This window comes from Canis lupus, chromosome 30, assembly GCF_003254725.2.
Source record: "Canis lupus dingo isolate Sandy chromosome 30, ASM325472v2, whole genome shotgun sequence".
NCBI classification, from domain to species: Eukaryota; Metazoa; Chordata; class Mammalia; order Carnivora; family Canidae; genus Canis; species Canis lupus.
Genome location: NC_064272.1, coordinates 7,269,495 through 7,294,024, shown reverse-complemented (window position 1 = coordinate 7,294,024; position 24,530 = coordinate 7,269,495). Strand labels below are relative to the sequence as shown.

Sequence of the window (24,530 nt, the reverse complement as noted above, 5' to 3'; positions counted from 1 at the left end):
TACTTTTGAAGAAATTTAATTTCTCATTTTTTTCCTTCTATGAATCTGGATCATGTTTTGTTGTTATATCCAAAAAATTTTTGCCTAACCCAAAATCACAAAGATGTTCCCCTATGTTTTCTTCAAGACGTTCTATAATTTTAGGTTTTACATTAAGATTCTATCATTTAGTTTTAGTTTAAAAGTTAACTATATACCTACCATATGACACAGCTATTTCACTCTTAGGTATTTAATCCAGAATAATGAAACCACATGTATACAGATGTTCATGGCACCTTAATCCCCAAACTGGAAACAATCCAAAATGCTTATCAACAGGTGATGAAAAAATTGAAGTAAAAATAAATTGAGATATATCAATACAATGGAATACTATCCAGCAATAAAAAGAAATACACTAGCCCTGGAGTAATAAAATAGATGAATCTCAAAGTGATTATGCTGAAAGAAGCCAGACAAAAGAGTACATATTATATAAAATTCTAAAGAATACAAACTTAATATATGTTTTATATAAAATTTATATAAAATTATAAAGAATACAAACTTAGTAATAGGAGATAAGTGATCAGCTGGGATAAGGAGAACAGATAGGCCAAGGGATAAGGAGAATAGATAGGTCAGGGGAAGGGATTCCAGAGGGAAAAAAAGAAACTCTTGGGGCTGACAAATATGGTCATTATTTTGATTGTGGTGATGGTTCATAGATGTATGCATATATCAAAATTTGTCAAACAGTACAATTTGAGTATATGCAATTTATTGTATGTCAATTATACCATAATAAGCTGTTAAAAGACAAAGGTTGTTTTGTTTTACAGTGGCTTTTTTTCTTTTCTTTTTTTTCAGCTGAAAGGTCTCACATTTATTACTGAACCAACCTACTGGTATAGAAGGCATAGTAACAGAGAAAATAATTTCCTTAATAAGACATCTATTGGCCAGGTAGGAAGGGTGATTCCTTAGTGTTAGGAAAGGAACATGTGATCTCCATGAAGCTTAAATACGTGTGCCAGTTATGTTTGCTATCTTATGATGTGCAATGCCTCATAGACCCAGCTCATTTCTTCTCCAGCGCCTCCTCTTGGAGTTGTACCTGATTTTATTACCAGTTTTCATCTGAATCCGCTGGGGAATGGGATGATTCTGCTTTTGTTTCTTGGCCAGGAATCACTCCATTCTGAAAGTCTTGTGAGGAGACATGGCAAGGAACAGTCAACCACACACAACTAGGATGATGGTGAAAAGGAGAGACCTACAGTGGCTTTTCTCACATCAAGATCCAAAGTCCACACATGGCATTTGATTCCTCTATTTCAAATAAAGGATCAGCCCAGCAGGCTTGGGATATACAAACTCTGTACTTTGCTAAGGAAAGACTGGCCATTAAGTGGCCCCTGGGAAATAACCTCTGAGACCTTGGAGCATCCAGCCTGATAAGAGTATCCTTGTATTAGGGGGTTTACAAAGAACTTTTCAAGATACTCCAAGCTTTTCTTATTCTCCAAGCCCTCTCTAAAACTTTAGATCAATTCCCCAAGTGTTGGGGAACTCCCCTATATACTCCCTGCTTCCCCAAAGTTCATCTCCTGATCCTACTCTTTACCCTCAACTTCCAAAGAAAAAAACTCCCAGATTGGCTGTTGTACCCTATATTTGAAAACCACAATCCCCTTTCCCTTCATTCCTGAAGATTATTTTCACCAGATGAGGAATTCTGGGTCAATAGTTCTTTTCTTTCTGTCTTCCCACTTCCTTCTGGTCCACATGGTTTCAATGAGAACAATGAGAAATCCGCCATCATTCACATTGTTTTTACCCTATAGGTAACGTGGTATTTCTCTTTGAAATTTTCCCCTCTTTGGCTACTTTTGAGATTTTTTTTTGGCTGGGGGCGCGGTGTATGGGGTGGGGGGGGTGGTCGTTAATGTCTCGAAGTTTGACTATGATTTGTCTTGGTGTGGATTTCATTGGATTTATCTTCTTTATAAGTCGCTAAGCTTTCTGAATCTCTAGATTTTTCCCAAATACAGGAATTTTTCAGCCATTATTTCTTTGAATACATTTTCTACTCTGCCTTTTTTCTCCTCTCCATTTAGGAGGTAAAGGCATTTATTTGTTCTTGCTGCTTCGTGGCCTGGCAGCCAGAAGCAGGAGAGATAATGTAACTCCTACTGTTCAAGAAAGTATGAAACAAAAACTGCTTGGGCAGCCCTGGTGGCACAGCGGTTTAGCGCCGCCTGCAGCCCAGGGCTTGATCCTGGAGACCCTGGATCGAGTCCCATGTCAGGCTCTCTGTATGATGCCTGCTTCTCCCTCTGCCTGTGTCTCTGCCTCTCTCTCTCTCTGTCTCTATGAATAAATAAATAAAATCTTAAAAAAAAAACTGCTTATTTATTTTTAAAGATTTTATTTATTTCAGAGAGAGAGAGAGAGCGTACACAATCAGGGGAGAGGGAGAAGCAGATTCCCCACTGAGCAGGGAGCCTGAAGCAACCTGATCACAGGACCCCAGGATCATGACCTGAGCCAAAGGCAGGTGCTTAACAGACTGAGCCACCCAGACGTCCCATAAAAACTACTTTTTTTTTAATAGACTTTATTTATTTATTCATGAGAGACAGACAGAGAAAGAGAGAGAAATAGAGAAAGAGAGGCAGAGACACAGGCAAAGGGGAGAAGCAGGCTCTATGCAGGGAGCCTGATGTGGGACTCAATCCCCGGACTCCAGGATCACTCTCTGGCTAAAGGCGGTGCTAAACCGCTGAGCCCTCTAGGGATCCCCAAAACTACTTTTTAAAAGAAAGATTTTATTTATTTACTTGAGAGAGGGAGAGAGAATGAGCATGGGGAGGGGCAGAGAGAAAGGGACAAGCAGGCTCCCCACTGAACAGGGAGCCCAACTCAGGGCTCAATTCCAGGACTCTGAGATCATGATCAGAGCTGAAGTCACTTACCCAACTGAGCCACCCAGGTGCCCCTGAAATTAAAATTACTTAGTGGCTTTTGCAGCACATTGTGGGTATTTGTGGGCATTTGCACATACCCAAATTAATCTTGTCCTTTAAATTCTGGAATAAGTTTTTTTTTTTTTTTTTTTTTTAGTTCTGGAAAAAAAATAAAATAAAAAATAAAATGAAAAAATTCTGGAATAAGTATATGCTTTTGTTCCAAAGTTGTGCCATTAATTCCAAGTCAGACTGTGAGTCATAGTATCTTATTGTCATATCTCATCTTTTAGCAAAGAAGATTTTACTATCCTGATCATTTAATTCACCAGAATTGGTCCTAGGTAACTTTTAGTCTTTCAAAAAAAAATCAAATTTATTTTTAAAGGACATATTTGTTATTGATGTAGTTTTGGAATATAGGTGAGGTTAGGTGGAGTGAGGTCTGGAGCTGACAACCAAGAAAGAATTCTTGAGACATCTTTGGTTCAAAATGGTGGTTTTACTAAAGCATGGGGACAGTACCCATGGGCAGAAAAAACTGCTGCACTGGGATTGTAAGGGATAGCTAATGTACTTGGAAGTTGGGGGTAGGGGAAAAGGGAGATTTTAAGATTTTTTGTGTGCTAAGGAGGACCTACAAGATATTAGAGGCCTTGCCACTGTAGAGTTGTTTTTCCCTCTAATAAGCATTAACATTAAGATAAATGGGAGTTTCCTTCTGGAAGTTAGGTTATTGTTAAGAATGCTTTTTTTCTTGTAAATCACTAAGGCATTTTGTAAACTGAGGTAGACTCATGTCTAGAGGACTACAATCTCTATAAGTTAACTATTTTTTTTTAAAGATTTTATTTATTTATTCATGAGAGATATACAGAGAGGCAGAGACACAGGCAGAGGGAGAAGCAGGCTCCTTGTGGGGAGCCCGATGTGGGACTTGATCCCAGGACCCTAGGATCAGGACCTGAGCAGAAGGCAGACACTCAACCACTGAGCTACCCAGGTGCCCCTAACTATTTGTTTTTCCTTTCCCTTGGTTTTTAGGGCAGCCAAGAGTGCCTGAGGAATGTCACACTCATCTCTCCTGGGGGGAGTGGTGTCATTTGTGGGGTGTCAGCTCGTGCTTTGTCCTCAGCTAGGCTTCTTTTCCCTTATTATGATCAGGGATATAGGAAAGAATGTACCAGCTTCTGAAGTCACAAAAAGCTGTTGGGATCACAAAAAGCTGTTGAGAAATCATAATACTCTTCAATAGCTAAACAGCTTCTCAAAGTGATTCCTTTAAAGAGGGTAATACTCAGGACGCCTAAGTGGCTCAGTGATTGAGCATCTGCCTTTGGCTCAGGTCGTGATCCGGTAGTCCTGGGATGGAGTCCCGCATCGGGTTCCCCATTGGGAGCCTGCTTCTCACTCTGCCTATGTCTCTGCATCTCTCTCTGTCTCTCATGAATAAATAAATAAAATCTTAAAAAAAAAAAAAAAAGATGGTAATACTCAAGGGTATTTTCATTTTGGCATATTTTCTGTTAAAAAACTAGTAAGGGGGATCCCTGAGGGGGATCCCTGGTTGGCTCAGCAGTTTGGTGCCTGCCTTTGGCCCAGGGCATGATCCTGGAGTCCCGGGATCGAGTCCCATGTGGGGCTCCCTGTGTGGAGCCTGCTTCTCCCTCTGCCTGTCTCTCTCTCTCTCTCTCATGAATAAATAACAATCTTTAAAAAAAAAAGGGGGCGGGGGATCCCTGGGTAGCTCAGCGGTTTAGCCCCTGCCTTTGGCCCAGGGCGTGATCCTGGAATCCCGGTATCGAGTCCCGCGTCGGGCTCCCGGCATGGAGCCTGCTTCTCCCTCCTCCTGTGTCTCTGCCTCTCTCTCTCTCTCTCTCTGTCTATCATTAATAAATAAATAAATAAATAAATAAATCGTAAAAAACAAACAAACAAACAAAAAAAAACAACTAGTAAGGTTGTTTTATGACCACTGTGTTTATGTGCTTGTGTGTGAGACTATTGAGGCTACCTGGGGGAGGGGAGTATTAAACCTTGCACCTCCCAGATATTCTTGATGAATTTAATAACAATTTATAGGTGCAAACACTTACTAATTGGGAAACCAAATTAGGTGATATATTCATAGATTCATATCAGTAGGAAACCATTTCCCAATCTACATATTGAGATAATTTGGAATACATGGGAAGACTGTGTTAATATCTTTTAAACAGATTATTGCTTTGATGGTAAGTTAGCATACTAAAAACCAAGAACCACAAAGTAAACATATTGAGCCCAATAATGTAAAGCTAAATTCTGGACTTCTATTTTTTTTTTTTTAAGATTTTATTTATTTATTCATGAGAGACACACAGAGAGAGAGAGAAGCAGAGACAGAGGCAGAGGGAGAAGCAGGCTCTCTGTGTGGAGCCTGATGTAGGACTCAATCCCAGGACCCCAGGATCATGACCTGAGCTGAAGGCCGACATTCAATCACTGAGCCACCCAGGTGCCTCTAAATTCCGGACTTCTAAATCTTAAAGTAAAATTTTCCAAAAGCCACATTGTCCTTTGCTAATTGCAAATTAAGCAGTTCTTATATTTTTTTGAAATACACTTGTTAGGCAGAATTTTACTTAAATATACAAAGAGGGCAGCCTGGGTGGCTCAGCGGTTTAAGTGCCTGCCTTCTGCCCAGGGCATGATCCTGGAGTCCTGGGATCGAGTCCCCACGTTGGGCTCCCTGCATGGAGCCTGCTTCTCCCTCTGTCTATGTCTCTGCCTCTTTCTGTGTTTCTCATGAATAAATAAATAAATTCTTTATATATGTGTGTGTGTGTGTGTGTGTGTGTGTGTGGAGAGAGAGAGAGAATTCTTTTTTGAAAGGTAAAGCTTTTCCCCCTTTGATATTTGTTTTCTTTAAGTGTAAACAGAAATGGATCTTATATAGTTACCTTTCATCTATTTCCTACATTGTGCCAGATACTGTTAGAGGTTTTCTTTCTTTTTTTCTTTTTTCTTTTTTTAAAGATTTTATTTATTTATTTGAGCAGGGAGGGGCAGAGTGAGAGGGATAAGCAGACTCTGGTGCTCAGCGAGCCCTGCACAGGGCTGGATCCTCCAACCCTGGGATTATGACCTGAGCGGAAGGCAGACACTTAGCCAACTGAACCACCCAAGTGCCCCACTGTTAGAGGTTTTCATTACTTAAGTAATTTATTGTCCTCAAAATAATCTTACAAAATAGGCATTTTTAAAAAGTTAATCTCTACACCTAATATGTTGGGCCTGAATTTATGACAGAGATCAAGAGCCACATGTTCTATCAACTGAGCCAGCCAGATGCCCCCCAAATAGGCATTTTTATCCCCGTTTGGCAGAAGAGGAAACAACTTAGAGAGGTCATGTAACTGTCCACCGTCCCAAAGAGAAATTGTGGAGCAAGCATTCAAACCCAGGTTCAACTGACTCCAACATTAATGCTGTCCTCTTGCCCCTGCTATACAAGAATCTTTTATCTTCAGGGAGTTGGTAGGTTTGCCAACATAAAGAGACACTCTGGGGATCCCTGGGTGGCGCAGCGGTTTGGCGCCTGCCTTTGGCCCAGGGCGCGATCCTGGAGACCCGGGATCGAATCCCACGTCGGGCTCCCGGTGCATGGAGCCTGCTTCTCCCTCTGCCTGTGTCTCTGCCTCTCTCTCTCTCTCTGTGACTATCATAAATAAATAAAAAAAAAAAAATTAAAAAAAAAAAAGAGACACTCTGGTTTCCAGGGAATAAGAAATAGGTTATCGATTATAGTAAGCTTAAGTACTCTCCAAAAAAGCCATTTAAATTACATAAATTTATCAGAGGCCAGTATATTTTTGGAGATGAAAAAAACCAATGGTTCAATTCAAAGATACCCAGAGGTTTTATTATCGGCCACCATTTTATTTCACTAGGATCTAGGATATTCTTATTGCCACTACCAATATACATAAAGATTTTTAAAGTCTTGACTCGGGGTGCCTGGGTGGCTCAGTAGGTTAAGTGTCTGCCTTCAGCTCAGGGTCATGATCCTAGGGCTCCTTGCTCAGCGGGGAGTCTGCTTCTCCCTCTCCTTCTGCTGGCTGCTTCCCCTGCTTTTGTTCTGTCAAATAAATAAATAAAATGTTAAAAAAAAAATCTTGACTCAATACCTTCCATTCCCCAGAAATAAAATAAAGTCTGTGTTTTTGTTTTTGTTTTTTAAATATGGGGTGCTTCACGAATTTGTGTGTCATCCTTGTGCAGGAGCCCTGCTAATCTTTTCTGTATCAGTCCAATTTTAGTGTATGTGCTGCTGAATCAAGCAGAAGTCTGTGCTTTCTTAAATACACAGGCCCCAGTTTTCATAATTATATCTGGCAGGATAGTCTCATTTATGCTGTGATAATGAGCAGCTCCAAAAATCTTGGTTGTTTAGTACAATCAAGGTTTATTTCTTGCTCATACAAAATTTGTTGTAGGTCTGGGTGGCTCACCAGGATTTCCCTCCCTTCCCTCTTCCTACCCAGTCTTCTATGGTGACGCAGAAACACGGTCTACTTCAGAGCCCATGTTTTAGCTCTTCCAGTTCAACCCAAGGCACCTTCCCTATGGCACTGATAGGGCAGCAGAGACTTGAGAATTGCAAACAGCTTTACACTGCCACAGCCCAGAAATGATTTGTCACTTTTGCCCACATATTGTTAGTCATAATAGTCACATGACCCTGCCCACTTGCAAGGGCAGCAGAGAAAAATAGTCTGTGTATTTGGAAAAAGAGAACAAGATTTTGTTGAATGCTAATAATACACATAATAAATCTTCATTATTGGGATCCCTGGGTGGCGCAGCGGTTTGGTGCCTGCCTTTGGCCCAAGGCGCGATCCTGGAGACCCAGGATCAAATCCCACGTCGGGCTCCCGGTGCATGGAGCCTGCTTCTCCCTCTGCCAATGTCTCTGCCTCTCTCTCTCTCTCTCTCTGTGACTATCATAAATAAATTAAAAAATAAAAAAAAAATCTGCATTATTGGTGTCTTATATAGGCCTAGATATAACCATTTGGAAATAGAACCACTTGTTTCAGATAGGTAGCCAGGGACCATAAGGACCCATCTTCCCTCAACATGCTGCTGCTTGGGCTTACCAACGCAAAATACTCAAGAGGCCACACAGACACATGTGAGGGTGTGGTGTAGGGGACAGGAAGAAGGAGGAGGCCCTCAATGAAGAAGGGAAAGAAGGGAGAAATAAACACCACAGGCTTCCTCTTCACTTCCCCTTACCTTCGGCTTTGCAATTATCCTAAATCCTATTCCATTTCTTCTTCTCCCTACCCAAGTCCCCTCCTGCTCTTTAATAAATGCCCAAGAAAGTTGGAATCTGGGACTCCTTTTGAACATAAGATGAATCCTATTATAGTCTATAAATATTGAAAGACTTGCTATTAGTACCTATATGCAAATTTTGTCTGTCACTATACCACAGCAGTATAAGAGAAAAACACAGAGAAGATAATAGGCTCTTAAAAATTACCTATTACCTTTTTGTTTTAGTCAGAATTTAATTGGATGAGACCTGCCCACGGCAAGAAAGGGAATCTTCTTTACTCTGTCTTCAGATTCAAATGTTAATCTCATCCAAAAATACCTTCGTAGAAAAACCCGAATGGTATTTGCCCAAATATCTGAGCAACCCAAGTGGCTTAGTCAAGTTGACACGTTAAATTAAATATCATATCGATTTTCCCATGGTTACAATAAGCAAAATCCCTAAGCAAATCCTAGTTGGTATATGATTAAGACCAGGTGAATTGGAGAAAGCTTTGAGAATCTGTTCTATTCCACACTACTGTATTCCTACCTTCCCAGCACAAAGGTTTTAACAGTTGTTAAATGGGTGAATTACTGGCTTAAGAAGAGTAGCTCTTATAAACACTGTGGAGACTGAAGGAGGTAGACCTAAAGACTAAGTAGGACCTTGCTGGGGTTCCTTAATCCCCAGAGCCTCTCACTCCTTTGTCTTCCACTCTGAGAACTCTATCATCATGTTTATTATTTCAATAGGAAAATGGCCCCTGAGTGCTAAAAAAATGATTTAAATAGTTTGGGAACACAGGTGTTTTTATTTTTTATTTTTAAATTTTTTTTCCTTTAAAGATTTTATTTATTTATCCATGAGATACACAGAGAGAGGGAGAGAGAAGCAGAGACACAGGCAGAGGGAGAAGCAGACTCCATGCAGGGAGCCTGATGCAGGACTTGATCCTGGGACTTCAAAATCACGCCCTGGGCCAAAGTCAGGCGCTAAACCGCTGAGCCACCCAGGGATCCCCAAGAACACAGGTGTTTTTAAATTGGGAGAATGCCTTCTTATATAATTCATGACGGGAGAGGAATCTTACATGTAACAGCATTTTCTAAGAGCCAGAGGTTACTTAATTTCTACTCCATTTCCCATTGAGAAAGGGAAATTGAAGGACCCTATAAAAGATTGGATTTGTTTTTTTGGCTATCTCTACTCTTTTCTTTTCTTTTTTGTTTTAGATTTATTTATTAGAGAGAGAGAGAGAGAGACCGACCATGAGGGGGAGGGTAGAGAGTGAGAGGGAGAATTCTAATCAGCCTCACATAACACGGTGCCTGAGCTGAAAGCAAGAGTCAGACATCCAACAGACTGCACCACCCAAGTGCCCCTTGCTGCCTCTATTCTTGCTAGGACCTGCACCCCACCTCACACATGCCTTACTGTATGTCCTCCTTGTAAAGGTCAAGGAGTTAAGGATTACTTTGGAGTCTTCCCGCACAATAGACAGCATCTAAGGTGACTGGGTGAGGTCATCTTCAAAGTTTTCCAAGTTCACTGACTCTCCACACCTTGATGCCAAGACCCCTAGCTCCATGGCATAAGCGACTTATGGAAGACACTTGAGCACTCGTCTTTGTTTTACCCAGTGCCTGCATGGCTGGGAGAATACATACAGCAGAACATTATCCTTAATTAAAAAAAAGAAAAAAAAAAAGACCTCAAGCAAAGATAGGAGTCTCTCTCCTTTCTTTTCTGAGTCTCCAGAAATTCGATCTGATCTTCTCTCTATATATACATAAATCTTCAACAAACTCTGCTCTCACTTCCTCTCCGCTCGTGTTTGATTTCCATCCTTCAGGAAACCTGGCTGGTCCTGCAGTACACCCTCTGGGTCCTCAGACTGAGCCAGCCTGCATCATCATTACCTGATTGTACTGTAGTTCTACAAATTTAGGGGTAAAAATGAGCTAGGACATAAATGTGGCTACCACCTGCCTTCAGCTATGGCTGTGTACCTGATTATTAATATTAACCAGCTCATAAACACATTTAACACCTGTACATGGTAAGTAATTGGAGCAGACTCCAATTAATTTGTTTTTTGTTTGTTTTGCCTCCTCAGGTTCAATTCCAGAAAAAAAAAAAATCTAAAATGGGACCTCTTGAAGATTTTTTTCTTTTGGACAAAAGTAAAATAGGCATTATAGCATATTATATTTTTTCTTAAATGACTATAACATCTCTCATCCCACATGCTCTTCTTACAATATAACTGATACTTTTCCCATTAAGTATAGTCTGTGTCCTTTCTCCATAAATGTGGTTTTTTTAAAAATTTTTTTTACTGTTTCAACAAATAGTTGAAATGATGCTTTGTGACTTCTGAGATTTAGGCAATTTCTGCATTTGAAAGAGGAACTACCCACGTGTTGACTTCAAACTTTCTAAATGAGTTATCTTTTCTAGCTTATTTCTTAACTCAGGCAAAAGACCCTAAGGGCAGAGCATCCAATAGGATCTGCCCTGAGCCAGCATGACCTCGTCTGTGACTGATTTTAAGACAACGATTGACCTGAACTCCACTGTCCACCTGCAGCACAAACATAATGTTCACCTCACTGAAATAAATTCCATTTTTGTTTCATCACCATTCATTTCTCTGCCTTCGGATTTGGTCTGTGGCCAAGTGGCCAAACCTGGTTTGTTCGGGATCCCTGGAGCCAGGTGCTCTTGTACCCCACCACCCCAGCTACACCTTGTCCTCTTGGAATTCTCTTGGAGTGCTCACTTTGGGAACATAGCTGCCAGGCAGTGAGGAAGCCAAGTGGCCACATGGAGGGACCACCTATAGGTATTCCAGCTCAGTTCCAGCTGAAGTTCAAACAGCTAGTAGCATTAACTGCCAGATATGTGAAAGAGCAAGCCTTCAGATTTCAGACTCTGGACTTGATTTTTGAGCTGCCCCAGCTGATGTCATGTGGTGCAGACAAGGTGTCCCATTTATCCTTTTTTTTTCCCCTAAAGACTTATTTATTTATTCATGAGAGACACACAGGGAGAGACAGAGACATAGGCAGAAGGAGAAGCAGGCTCCATGCAGGGTGCTCAATGTGGGACTGGATCCTGGGACTCCAGCATCATGCTGTGAGCCAAAGGCAGACGTTTAACCATTGAGCCATCCAGGCATCCCTGTCCCATTGATGTTTGACCAAATTGCGTATCTGTGAGCAAATTAAATGATAGCTGTTGTTTAGGCCACTAAGTTTGCAATGCCCAGATAAGAATAAATAACACTACCATAGACACTTAACATATATTTAAATCATATCTGATCTCATATCAATCTTAAATTCTCCTGTACTCGGTGAAAACTTCACATAGCACACAGCCATAAGAGCCATGCTACTCTCTTCCTGTCCTTGGTCTTATATTTTCACGATGCAATCTATCCTCAAGCCTGGGAATCATAGTGACCTCAGCAGATTCTTTTTTTTTTTATTTTCTTAAAAGATTTTCTTTATTTATTCATGAGAGACAGAGAGAGACAGAGAGAGAGAGAGAGAGAGAGAGAGGCAGAGACATAGGCAGGGGGAGAAGCAGGCTCCACGCAGGGAGCCTGACGTGGGACTCGATCCTGGGTCTCCAGGATCAGGCCTTGGGCTGACAGCAGTGCTAAACCGCTGAGCCAGCCAGGCTGCCCAGATTTTTTTTTAAAGATTTTGTTTTTAAGTCATCTCTATGATGTAGTTTTGGAATGTTGGTGAGGTCCAGAGCCAACGGCCAAGAAGGAATTCTTGAGATGTCTTTGGTGCAAAAAGGTGATTTTATTAAAGCAGAAGTGCAGGATCCACGGGCAGAAAGAGTTACTGCACTGGGGCTATGAAGAATGGCTGATTATATACTTGGATGTTAGGGGAGGTAAGGAAAAAGGAAGGTGTCCAAAAGGACTTTCTTTTTTTTTTTTTTTTTTTTCAAAAGGACTTTCATATGCTAAAGACTCTCAGGTTATTGGACGCCTGGCTATTGTCAAGCTGTTGGTTTTTCCTCTAGCAAAGTATTAACATTAAGACGGGAGTTTCCTGGAGGAATGTCACACTTATTCCACCAGAGAATTAGGAGTGGGGGTGGTTGTTGGGTGTCAGCTTGTGCTTTGTCCTCAGTTTACCTTCTTCTACCTCATCATCTATACCCAACGTTAGGCTCCAATTTACAACGTCAAGTTGTAATGCTTGCTCCACGTGCTCCATCGATTGAGACAGCCAGGTGTCCCAAGCTAGCTCCTTTTTCTTTTTTTTTTTTAAGATTATTTATTTTTTAGAGAGAGAGGAGCAGAGAGAGAGGAACAAGCAGGCTCCTCGCTGAGTGCAGAGCCCAACCTCAGGATCCTGAGATCATGACCTGAGCTGCAACTGAGAGTTGCATGCTCGATCAACTGAGCCACTCAGGCACCCTTCAAGTTAATTCCTGACTCAACTAATCCTATACACTAACACTGTCATCAGGTAGATTCCAAGACCTCACCTTTACTGCTCACCTGCTTGTACCCACCAGCCTTGTCCTACAGTTTTCCTCAAGTTCTTCCCAAGTTACCTCTTAACTCAGGCAAGACTCTACGTGCATAGCATCCTGTGATGAAAACCAAAACTATCCCTCAAGCAATAAAGTTTGAGTTTGAGCTTAACCGTTGACTCATTCCTGTGCAAATGCACCATGATAGGATCCACAGAGTGACCAACAGTTACCCTTACCTCATAATACTAACCCAGTGAGGAGCAGAAGCCTTGTTACATAACATACAAAGTATGCATAGGTGTGTTTACTTAAAGTGCTTGCGAGATCTTACACCCACTGCTCTCATCTAAATATTCATCATAACCCTAGATAAAAGGAACCATTCTTCCTTGCTCCAGGAGTCCTGGCTTTGGAAGTTAGTTATTCCCCATGATTTCCTAATTTGCTGCAAATACGTTTCCGTTGTGTGGCAACTCACTTGGTGTAGTTCCTATCTGTGACTCACCAAGGAGCTAACTCAGGTTAGTTATAGTATCAATTTAGGGGCTGTAGAAAATTTACCGGTATCTTCTCAGAATTAAAAAAATGAGAGTTTTCTTGCTTTTTCTTTTTTCTTCCTTCAAAGATTTTATTTATTTATTCATGAGAGACACACACAGAGAGAGGCAGAAACATAAGCAGAGGGAGGAGTAGGCTCCATGTAGGGAGCTCGATTTGGAAGTCCCGGGACTCCAGGATCATGCCCTGAGCCAAAGGCAGACGCTCAACCACTGAGCAATCCAGGTGCTCCAAGTTTTCTTGCTTTATTGAAATCTTTCCATCTACAAAAGTGACTCTATCCTACATCTTTATCCCAACTCTTAGCAGTTTTGAATAGAGAGTGACAGGTAAAGATGTATTTTTACAACTGCTACTAAACAACTCATTTACACATTCTTCCTTACCCTTTCCTAAAGGAATGTGCTGGATGTTGCTGAATGACTATTACATTTTGTCTTGTAATGATTATAGTGCAAGGGGGCTTGAAGAACAACATGTTTGGACTCTAAGAACGAATTTTAATACTCAATACTGGAAACGGCTTTAAAAAAATTCAATTGATCAGTAATTTTAATGTGGGAAACAAAGGCAAAAAGAAATGTAGATAAATATTAAATGTCCTTATAACCTGCAGCCCATTGACAAATCCTTGAGGCAGGAGAGTATAACATTCCTTATTTTTTTTTTTTAAGATTTTATTTATCTATTCATGAGAGACACAGAGAGAAAGAGAGGCAGAGACACAGGCAGAAGGAGAAGCAAGTTCCATGCAGGGAGCTCGACATGGGACTCGATCCCAGGTCTCCAGGATCACACTTCAGGCTGCAGGTGGCGCTAAGCCGCTGCGCCACCGGCCCGCCCAAGTATAACATTCCTTAACGCTGATGGCAAGCTAAAGAGAAAAGCAACTTTGGTTTGACTGTAGCAAGGCCTTTGTATTGTGTGAGTCTTCTTTAGCGTAAGAAAATCCTTTTGGAACTTCCGTTTACTTCCCCCCACCACAAAGTACTAGATGAGTCGCTCCTCATAATCTGGGGCCAGCAGCCCACAGGTCCTGTTTCCATGCTTTAGCAAAACCACCTTTTTGCACCAAAGACCTCTTAAAAATTCTTTCTTGGCCGTGGGCTCTGGATCCCAACATCACCAACATTCCAAAACTACATTTGTGCCTCTCCTCTTTTTAAGGCCTCTGAAATGTTTAAAGTAACTGCTTACATGGACGATTATTACCTGCAGATATTATGAGAACCCAATCATGTGCAAGCCACGGAGGACTTTTTTGGTCTTTAAAAAAACTTCATGTCTTGTACAGTGAAATGAAGCAGGATCAGCCTTGTGATCATCAAGAAGTTCGGTAATTATTTTTTTTTCTATTTTTATTTTTCTTTAAGATTTATTTATTCATGATAGACATAGAGAGAGAGAGAGAGGCAGAGACACAGGAGGAGGGATAAGCAGGCCCATGCCGGGAGCCCGACGTGGGATTCGATCCCGGGTCTCCAGGATCGCGCCCTGGGCCAAAGGCAGACGCGAAACCGCTGAGCCACCCAGGGATCCCCGGTAATTATTTTTTAAAGTAATCTCCGCAACCAGCTGAAACTGACAACCCCAAGATCCAAGAGTTCCATGCTTTGCTGACTGAGCCAGCCAGGTGCCCCAAGAAATTCTGTGATTCTAATCAATAAAGTCAGTAATTTGGGACCTAATGCTATCAGTCGGTATGTTAATGCTCTCTCTCAAGTCCTTCCCCAATTAGAAGAAACCAGTTTCCAAAGTTTCAAAACAGCAAATCTTTAGTCATCTTTTCCTATCTTGTTTCTCCTTTTCTCCAGAAGTACACATTCACTCGGCTTTACTACTCAGCTACTCTTACCATTTCTTTCTTTCTTTCTTTTTTCTAAGATTTATTTATTCATGAGAGATACAGAGAGGGGGGCAGAGACATGCAGAGGGAGAAGCAGGCTCCGTGCAGGGGCCCCACGTGGGTCTCGATCCAGAATCCCGGGATCACGACCTGAGCCGAAGGCAGACGCTCAACCGCTGAGCCACCCAGGAGTCCCACTTTTACCATTTCTTGGTCACTTGGTTATCCCAGCTTCCCGACTTTTTGCACCGTGTCGCAGGAAGTAGTAGCTCCCTCTCCAACTATTCTTTCCTTGGATTCCACCAGACTTGGGCTATACTGTATACCTTTATAGATAGGAGACTCCTGGAGCACCTGGTGGCTCGGTGGGTCAAACATCGGCCTTCAGCTCAGGTCACGATCCCGGGGTCCTGGGATGGAGTCCCGCCCCCGGCTCCCTGCTCAGCGGGGAGTCCGCTTCTCCCTCTACCTGCCGCTTCCTCTTTATCAAACACGTAAAATCTTAAAAAAAAAAAAAAAAAAAGGTTACTCCGTAAAAACATCCAGGGAACCATGCACCAGCGTCGTCAATGTTATCTTTCATCTTCAGCTACACCCAAGGCGTCACTGAGCAGCCTAGGACTGGGAGCCCCGCCGCAGGTGACAGCGCAGTGGAATTACAAGCCTTTCAGGCAGCCTCTCTCCGCTGAAGAAATAAGGGGCAGTAACCACAGGAACAAATAAAGTGAAACCCAGGAAGCACCTCGCACACATCCAGCGCCGCCAAACCAGGATCCTCGGCGCCTCCCACGCTCCAGCCGAGAAAGGCACGCCCAGAAGGGCCAAAATGGCGCCCTCCCCGCGGCCCCCTCGGCGTGAGGGGCGGAGCCGCGCGCGTCACGTGACCGCCCCCCCCCCTCCGCGGGCAGCGCGCCCTCCCCTGCCCCTGGAGCGCGCCGGGAGTCCGCCGGTGCGCAGACCGTGCCCTGCCCCTCCGGGGGCGTCCTCCCCTGTCCCCGCGCGGCCGCCAGCGTCGCTCCCGCCGGCCAAGGCGGGAGCAGGGCCAGGAAAGCGGGCGCTCGGCCGTGCAGAGGCGAGGGGGTTGCAGAACGGGGTCCCTGCCGCTGACCCCGGGGCGGGAGGTCGGAGCCCGGGACGAGGGGCTGGGCGGGAGTAGACGGCGGCGGCGTCCTGGGGGACGGCCGGGCGCAGAGGGCGAGGCTGTTCCGACCAGGTGTGGGTGCCGTCGGGGACGCCGGGGTCCCCTCGGAGCCCCGGTCGCTTGGCTCGCGCATTTCACCGGCTTCGCAGCGCCCTCCAGCCCCTCGAAGCAAGCACGGGATTGGCCAGCGGCCTCGGCCAGATGTCCCCCTCCTTCTGAGGCGAGGGGTGGCAGGAGGAGAGGCTGAGGGCGGCGGGAGCGGGGCGCGCCCTCCGCGACTGTCCGGTGCCTCCGGCGTTTCCATCGCTGCGGAGTGGGCTTGGCGGCGCTGACTAGCCGGGAGGAGGGTCGGGCGCGGCGCGGCGGCTCAGCCCGTGCAGCCTCCATGGGGCTGCTGACGGGGACCCGGGTGGGAGCCGGCCCGGGGCGCAGCCTCGCGCCCCTCGCTCCTCGCCGGCTGGGCGCGGGGGCAGGCGATGTGGAGACGTGAGGGGACCCGCGGTGCCCCGGCTTCTCCCGGACTCCAGCCGGCGCGGGAGCGACCCAGGCGGGGCTCGGCGGTGGGCGGGCGACAAGGAGCCGGAACCCCTGCCTCGCCATGGGGCACAACGGCAGCTGGGTCTCCCGGATCGCCAGCGAGCCGCGCAACGCGTCGGGCGCCGAGGCTGCGGGCGCCAACCGCAGCGCGCTCGGGGAGTCCGGCGAGGCGCAGCTGTACCGCCAGTTCACCACCGCCGTGCAGGTCGTCATCTTCGTAGGCTCGCTGCTCGGTAAGCCGCCCGAGGGGGCGCCTCCCGGCCGCGCTTCCCCGGGCGCTCCGGCCCGGAGGGCGCTTGGGCTCGGGGCCCGGGGCCGCCGTGGGTTTCGGTGGCGTCGCCCGGCAGGCTGGCAGTAGCGGGGCTTAAGAATGCCGAGGTAACTGCAGGGAAGTTCAGCGGGGAAGGTCCACTCCAGCGCCTAGGCTGGCAGCAGGAGAGTTCTGGCGGCGGTTCGTCCGGCCCGAGGACCGCGCCTGGTCCCGGAGGAGGTCCGCGGCTGCGGCGGCCCCGCGGAGCGCTTCGGGATGGGGTCGTGCCTCGCCCCACCCGCCCCCCGTTCCACGCCCCTGGAGCGCCGGGGCGGAGCGCTGGCCCCGCTCCTGTTGACACAGCGAGGACCAGAGTCCGTTTTGTTGCTGATGGCTGTTGTGTTCTGCCCTCCCATCTAGTCCGTATATACACAGTTATTTTCAAAGAGCCTTATTTTGCGCGTATTTTATGGCCGGCTTCTTCGGATCACCAACCTGCTTGCTGGTAAACCATCCTGTGGAGTTAAACTCTCTGTTGCCATCTGATATTTTTAGAAAGCCCCAACAAAACAATAATCTACAGCCTATTTCTCTACCTGTGTTTTGTTCGAAGTACAAAAATATACAGACTTAGGTATACTTGTTCAAAGAACTGAAATGAGCGTTTAGTAAAAATCCACTAGCCTGAAAATTACCTGTGCTTCTGGTAGGTACCCTTTAAATGATAAATGATAACAATACTCATTTCTGTTGAGGTTAGTTGAACACGTTACATATTACTTGTAAATACGTGACTTCCCTTCAAATGTAAATTTTCTGATGTGGCGTTTAAGTAAATGTAAAAAGATGGGATTATGTGTGATGTTGTGGTCAAGAGCAGTCTTAAAAGGGACACCTGGGTGGCTCAGTTGGTTAAGCGTCTGCCTTCAGCCCAGGTCTTGGTCCCAGGAGCTGGTCTCAGGCTCCTCTCTGAGGGGGAAGTGGGCTCCTCTGCCCCTTCCCCTGGTAGTGGTCTTTTCTCAAAAAAAAGAGCAGTCTTAAAATTTCAAAGTAGGAATAGATTCTTTTACAGATACATGTGAATTTCCACGGAAATCAAGGTAAATGACATCAAAAAGACTGGAAAGGGGCTGTTATGAAACTTGTTACCTCTAGGCTCCCCACTTCATAAATTGCCTGTCCCCCTCATCTGTGCTTGTCATCATTGGAGGCATTAGGGAGATTTTTATCAGTGAACTTGTTCTTATTTAAAGAAAATGAGCATTGTGGACAATAGCCAACAAATGATTTTTCCTCACCAGTGGTCTATATTATGACATTGATGACCTACATAGAGGTCCATCTTGTCTGTGGCCTGATCCCTCGAGGTGTGATTATTGAAGTATTCCTCTCAAAGGAAATGGGGGAAACTGTTACTGAATTGATCTGACAGATGATATATATATATATATATATAAACACTATTTTTGCTCATGTTTTGTTTTTTTTTTTAAGATTTTATTTATTTGAGAGAGAGAGAGCAGGTGCAGGAGGGAGAGGGAGAAGAGGCTCCCTGCTGAGCCATGGGGCTTGATCCCAGGACCCTGGGATCCTGACTTGAGCCCAAGGCAGATGCTTAATCTAAGCCTGAGTCACCTAGGCATCCCTGCTCATGATTGTGTAAAGTCTTTCCACAAAACCACACTCGGCACCAACAATGTTTCTGGAACTTGTTTGACAGAGAAATACATTTGTGTTTTTGAAAGTAGTTGAGATTAACCAGATAATAGCTGGCTAATTCTTGGAGTTCCTTGGTTAAATGTTTGATAGAAACAGTGCTAATGCTAGTTTGTGCTTATGAGTCATAATTATACAGGATGATTTTTAGTTAAAAATGGCTAATTATAGGGATTCCTGGGTGGCTCATCAGGTTTAGCACCTGCCTTCGGCCCAAGGCATGATCCTGGGGTCCTGGAATCGAGTCCCGCATCGGGCTCCATGCATGGAGCCTGTTTCTCCCTCTGCCTGTGTCTCTACCTCTTTCTCTCTGTGTGTCTCTCATGAATAAAAAAAAAAAAAAAAAGGCTAATTATAGCCATTAATAATGTAGTATCAACAACCTTATTTTACCTGCTTTTTGGTATACCTGGAAACCTAAGTAGACTAAATCAAGAATATGATGTCTTGGATTGATCTAAGAAATTTGAAATAGTGAGGTTAATAGTTATCAGCCTGTTCTGATAACTCTTCTAATGTATTGACTCAAATTCTCTCTCCTGTTGTCTTTGATTTCCATGTAATGTATGCATTCCCCTCATTCTTTTATAATGTAGTATGTTAGGTGTAGGAAATCAATTTGACTTCCATCTGAATGAAATACTTCTGCTAACACTATGCTTTTCCTTACTAGTCCTTAATTAATGTACAGTTTTCCACTTTTTTAAAAAATATTTTATTTCTTTATTTGTCAGAGAGAGAAAGCACAAGCAGGAGGAGCTGCAAGCAGAGGGAGAAGCAGGCTCCCTGCTGAGCAAAAGCCCGATGCTGGACTCTGTCCCAGGACCCTGAATCATGACCTGAGCCACACAGGCATCCTTACCCTTCTACTTTTTAATTCCTTCTGGAAATTAAATTCTACCGTAAAAGCTTAAAATAGTAGATTTATTTATTTATTTATTTATTTATTTATTTATTTATTTATTTATTTTTTAATTTTTTATTTATTTATGATAGTCATACAGAGAGAGAGAGAGAGAGAGGCAGAGACACAGGCAGAGGGAGAAGCAGGCTCCATGCACCGGGAGCCCGACGTGGGATTCGATCCCAGTTCTCCAGGATCGCACCCTGGGCCAAAGGCAGGCGCTAAACTGCTGCACCACCCAGGGATCCCAAATAGTAGCTTTATTGAGATAAAAATCCTGTACTACCCAATTCGTCCAATTATAGTATATAATTCAGTGATTTTAAGTATATTCACAGAGCTAAGCAATGATTACCACTATCAAACTCTAGAACTTTTTTTTATCACCCCAAAAGAAACCATGTACCCGTTAGTAGTTGTTTCCCATTTCCCTCCAATACCCTGACAAATAAACTGGAAACAGACTTTCTCAGAGGCATAAAGATGAATGAGCCCTAAGCAACTACTAATAATATATCTACTTTCTGTGTCAGTGGATTTATCCTGGACGTTTCATATGTATGGAATCATACAATATGTGGTTCTTTGTAATTGTCTTGTTTTACTTAGTATAATGTTTCAAAGTTCATCTGTGTTGTGGAATATTTTTTATGCCTTTTCTATTAATAATATTCTATTTTACGGGTGTATCACCTTTTCTTTATTCATCAGTTGATGGACACAAGTTGTTTTCACTTTTTGGGTGTAATGAGTAATGCTACTCTGAACATTTGTATAATTTTTGTGTGGACATAATGCTTTTAATTTCTTGGGGGTATATAGCAAGAGTGAAATTTCTGGATCATTTAGTAATTCTTAAGTTTATTCTTTAAGGAATTGCCAGACTACTTTCCAAAATGGGTGCATCATTTTACATTCCCACCAGCAATGTACGAAGGTTCTAATTTCTCCGCATCTTTGCCAACATTTGTTCCTTATTTTTTTGATTATAGTCATGCTATAGTGGGCATTAAGTGGTATTTCATTATGGTTTTGATTTGCATTTTTTAAAGATTTTATTTATTTGAGAGAGAGGGAGAAGCAGGCTCCATGCTAAGCAAAGAACCTGATGTGGAGCTTGATCCCAGGATCCTGGGATCATGACCTGAGCTGAAGGCAGATGCTTAACCGACTGAGCCACCCAAGTACTCCAAGTTGTAAGCATTCTTTATGTATTCTGGCACTAGATTCTTTTCTTTTCTTTTTTTTTTTTATTTATTTATTTTTTATTTTTTTTTTTTTAATTTTTATTTATTTATGATAGTCACAGAGAGAGAAAGAGAGAGAGGCAGAGACATAGGCAGAGGGAGAAGCAGGCTCCATGCACCGGGAGCCTGATGCGGGATTCGATCCCAGGTCTCCAGGATCGCGCCCTGGGCCAAAGGCAGGCGCCAAACCGCTGCGCCACCCAGGGATCCCCTTTTTTTTTTTTTAAAGATTTTATTTATTTATTCATGAGAGACACAGAGAGAGAGTCAGAGGCAGAGGGAAAAGCAGACTCCATGCAGGGAGCCTGATGTGGGACTCGATCCTAGGACCATGGGATCACACCCTGAGCCAAAGGCTGACCACTGAGCCACCTGGGTGTCCCACATTAATCTTGTTTTTAACAGGAATTGCTGTCATCTAAAAAAACCCTAAGGCCAGAAATATTTATGACAATTTCACCTTTACAAATGACCCAACAGCAATGAGCCCATTGGGGCAAGAAGACAAATTTAAATTTCAATCCATTGTTTTGTTTTTCTTTAATTTTTAAATTTCTTTTAATCCTTTTTTTTTTTTTTTTTTTTTTTTTTTTTTTAGTAATCCCTATACCTACCATGGGGCATAAACTCCTGACCTCAAGATGTAGAATCATATGCTCTCCTGACTGAGCCAGCCAGGTGCCCCTGTTTTATTTTTGCTTTACCTGGTCCTATTTTACTCTGGGCCTTAGTGTTTGGTCTTGTGCTATTGAAATACAGAATTCCTTTGCTTACAATTAGAAATGTAACTTTTGCAAGGACCCCCTTCCCAATCAGAGCAGTATTTACATGGTATTAAAATCTTGTATATGTTGATAGTTAAGGTTAGAGTAGTAGAACTTCTTGATGCTGGGATACAAAGCAACTAATTTATTGTATGGAATTTTAATTTTTAGTTCTTTTTTTTTTTTTTTTTTAAGGTTCCCAGTGTTTGGCTCCAAATATCCATGGTTCAGCTAGAAATACTCTGTTTATTGGGTGAGATTTTGTAGAGTGGGAGGAAATTTGTCTCAAAACAGGAACAAGTTGACATGGCTCTGTTTTTCCTCTGGGATGCCCAGAGTCTGAGAAAGTATCTCTTCTATTGAGTTTGCCCAAGAGTTTCTCTAGTAGTCATTTTTCTGAAAAAGCCATTTAGATTGGACAGTGACTGGAAGTTGTTGTGAAAATGGTTTTATTGTCAACAAACTTCCACACTGGCTGGATGAAAAAAAATTCTTTTTTTAAAGATTTTAAAAGATTCTTTTTTTTTTTTTTAAAAGAAATAGGAAATGTAGGTTTATTTATTTATTTATTTATTTATTTATTTATTTATGATAGTCACACAGAGAGAGAGAGAAGCAGAGACACAGGCAGAGGGAGAAGCAGGCTCCATGCACTGGGAGCCCGACGTGGGATTCGATCCCGGGTCTCCAGGATCGCGCCCTGGGCCAAAGGCAGGCGCTAAACCGCTGTGCCACCCAGGGATCCCAAGATTCTTTTTTTTTTTTTTTAAAGATTTTATTTTATTTGTGTTTATTTATTCATGAGAGAGACACACACACATACACAGAGAGAGAGGCAGAGACAGAGACACAGGCAGAGGGAGAAGCAGGCTCCACACAGGGAGCGCTCTGGGCTGAAAGCGGTGCTGAACTCCTGAGCCACCTGGGCTGCCTGAGTTTTTATGTTCTTATATTCATTCCATCTCTTTTCAGATACCTCGTGTTTTCTCATTGTTCTTTGGGTACCTAGTGACCTTATTCTGAGTTGCTTACTTGAATTCTCTCTTCCAAATTTAACAGTATCTGTATTCCATTCCCTCATGGTGGAAAGCTAAATAAGTGAATAATTTTAGATGTAGACATTAATGGATGTAAATGTATGAATATATTGACCTTTAAGGTAACTTTTTTTTTTTTAGATTTTATTTATTTATTTGAGAGATACAGATAGTGAGAGAGAACATGAAAGGGGAGGAGAGGGAGAAGCAGGCTCCCGGTGAAGCAGGAAGCCCAATGTCAGGATCGATCGCAGGACCCTGGGATCATGACCCAGATTGAAGGCAGACACTTAACCAACTGAGCCACCCAAGCGCTCCTCTCCTCTCCCTTTTTTTTTTTTTTTTTAAAGCAGTTCACTGTTAAGCAAAAAGAGTGACTAAATTGAGCATTTCATGTACTTGACAGATGATGATGAGAAATGGGGGCGGGGAATGGGTCTTTTAGGAAGCTCCAGTCACATCATATAGGCAAGCTTATTGCACATAATGCATTTAGAAAAGTTGAGGGTTGTAAGCACATCTGGCACATAATGAGTAGTTTCAGTTGGTACCAGTGTCTCGTTTTTTTTTTTTTCTTTATGTTAATTTTATTTTATTTTTTTATTATTTTTTTTAAAGATTTTATTTATTCATGAGAGACACAGAGAGAGAGGGAGAGAGGCAGAGACACAGGCAGAGACACAGGCAGAGGGAGAAGCAGGCTCCATGCAGGGAACCTGATGTGGGACTGGATCCTGGGTCTCCAGGATCAGGCCCTGGGCTGAAGGTGGCGCTAAACCACTGAACCACCCAGGCTGCCCTCTTTATGGTTTAAAATCCCACTTTTATTTTTTTCATGATTTTAAATATTCTGTTTTAGATTGTTACCTTGAGATGTTTATTGTGACTGCTGAGTCTCTTGTGGTGGATCATTTCCTTGTGCCTTTCTAAGCTTTTTTATTTTTTATTTTTTATTTTATTTTTTCATTTCTAAGCTTTTTTTTTTTAATAATTTTATTTTAAATTGAGTAGTAATGATAGGCACGCAGTGTGAGAGAGAGAGAGGCAGAGACACAGGCAGAGGGAGAAGCAGGCTCCATGCACCGGGAGCCCGAGTGGGATTCGATCCCGGGTCTCCAGGATCGCGCCCTGGGCCAAAGGCAGGCGCCAAACCGCTGCGCCACCCAGGGATCCCCATTTCTAAGCTTTTGATTGGGAGTCCATCTCTTTTCTGAAGCATTCTGTAAGATCTTGGCTGTAGAAGTGGCCTCCAGATCAATTTCAAATTTGCTTTAAAAATTTTTTAAGATTTTATTTATTTGAAAGAGGGAGGGACAGTGAGCAAGAGAGAGAGAAGTAGCAGGAGGGAGGGGCAGAGGGAGAAGCAGACTCCTCACTGAGTGGGGAGCCTGATAACATGGGGCTCTGTTCCAGGACTCCAGGATCATGACCCAAGCTGAAGGCAGACTCTTAACCAACTAAGCCACCCAGGCACCCCCTCATATTTGCTTTTGCCAGATGTCATAGGGTCATCACTAGCCCAAGACCTCAACCACAGGAAAAGACATTTCCTTGTCATCTCTCTGAGGTAGAGCATACTTTTTTGCCTTCTTTTTCATTGAGGTGGCCACACTTTGAGGATTCTGGCTTTAGCAGTGGTTTTCAGTCCAGCTATCCACTTCAGGTGGGTTCAAGGGCAGTTCATTGCCTGTGTGGGTGTTGGAACTCAGAGTTAGGTGTGAGGGCCCATTTCCTTGTCTAAAAATCATTCCTTGGTACAGGCACT

At 43.4% G+C, this 24,530-nt stretch overlaps 1 protein-coding gene, 1 long non-coding RNA gene and 1 other non-coding gene across 3 annotated transcripts in view; 1 reads left to right on the top strand and 2 right to left on the bottom strand.

The window, feature by feature from the left end:
• Positions 1 to 7,169: 7,169 nt before the first annotated feature.
• LOC112676221 (U6 spliceosomal RNA) lies at positions 7,170 to 7,276 on the bottom strand. Its single transcript, XR_003146391.1, has one exon. It is a non-coding gene; the product is annotated as a U6 spliceosomal RNA (small nuclear RNA).
• A 6,276-nt stretch (positions 7,277 to 13,552) lies between these two features.
• On the bottom strand, positions 13,553 to 16,065 carry LOC112676139 (uncharacterized). Its single transcript, XR_004810756.2, has 2 exons — positions 15,912 to 16,065; positions 13,553 to 15,670 (listed from the first exon to the last, which is right to left on the bottom strand). It is a non-coding gene; the product is annotated as an uncharacterized LOC112676139 (long non-coding RNA).
• A 677-nt stretch (positions 16,066 to 16,742) lies between these two features.
• GPR176 (G protein-coupled receptor 176) overlaps positions 16,743 to 24,530 on the top strand; it is a 133,405-nt gene continuing 125,617 nt past the window's right edge. Inside the window, exon 1 of the mRNA XM_025473232.3 lies at positions 16,743 to 17,080. Coding sequence (XP_025329017.3) covers positions 16,909 to 17,080 — 172 coding nt within the window. The 5' untranslated portion in view covers positions 16,743 to 16,908. The remainder of the gene's footprint in view (positions 17,081 to 24,530) is intronic.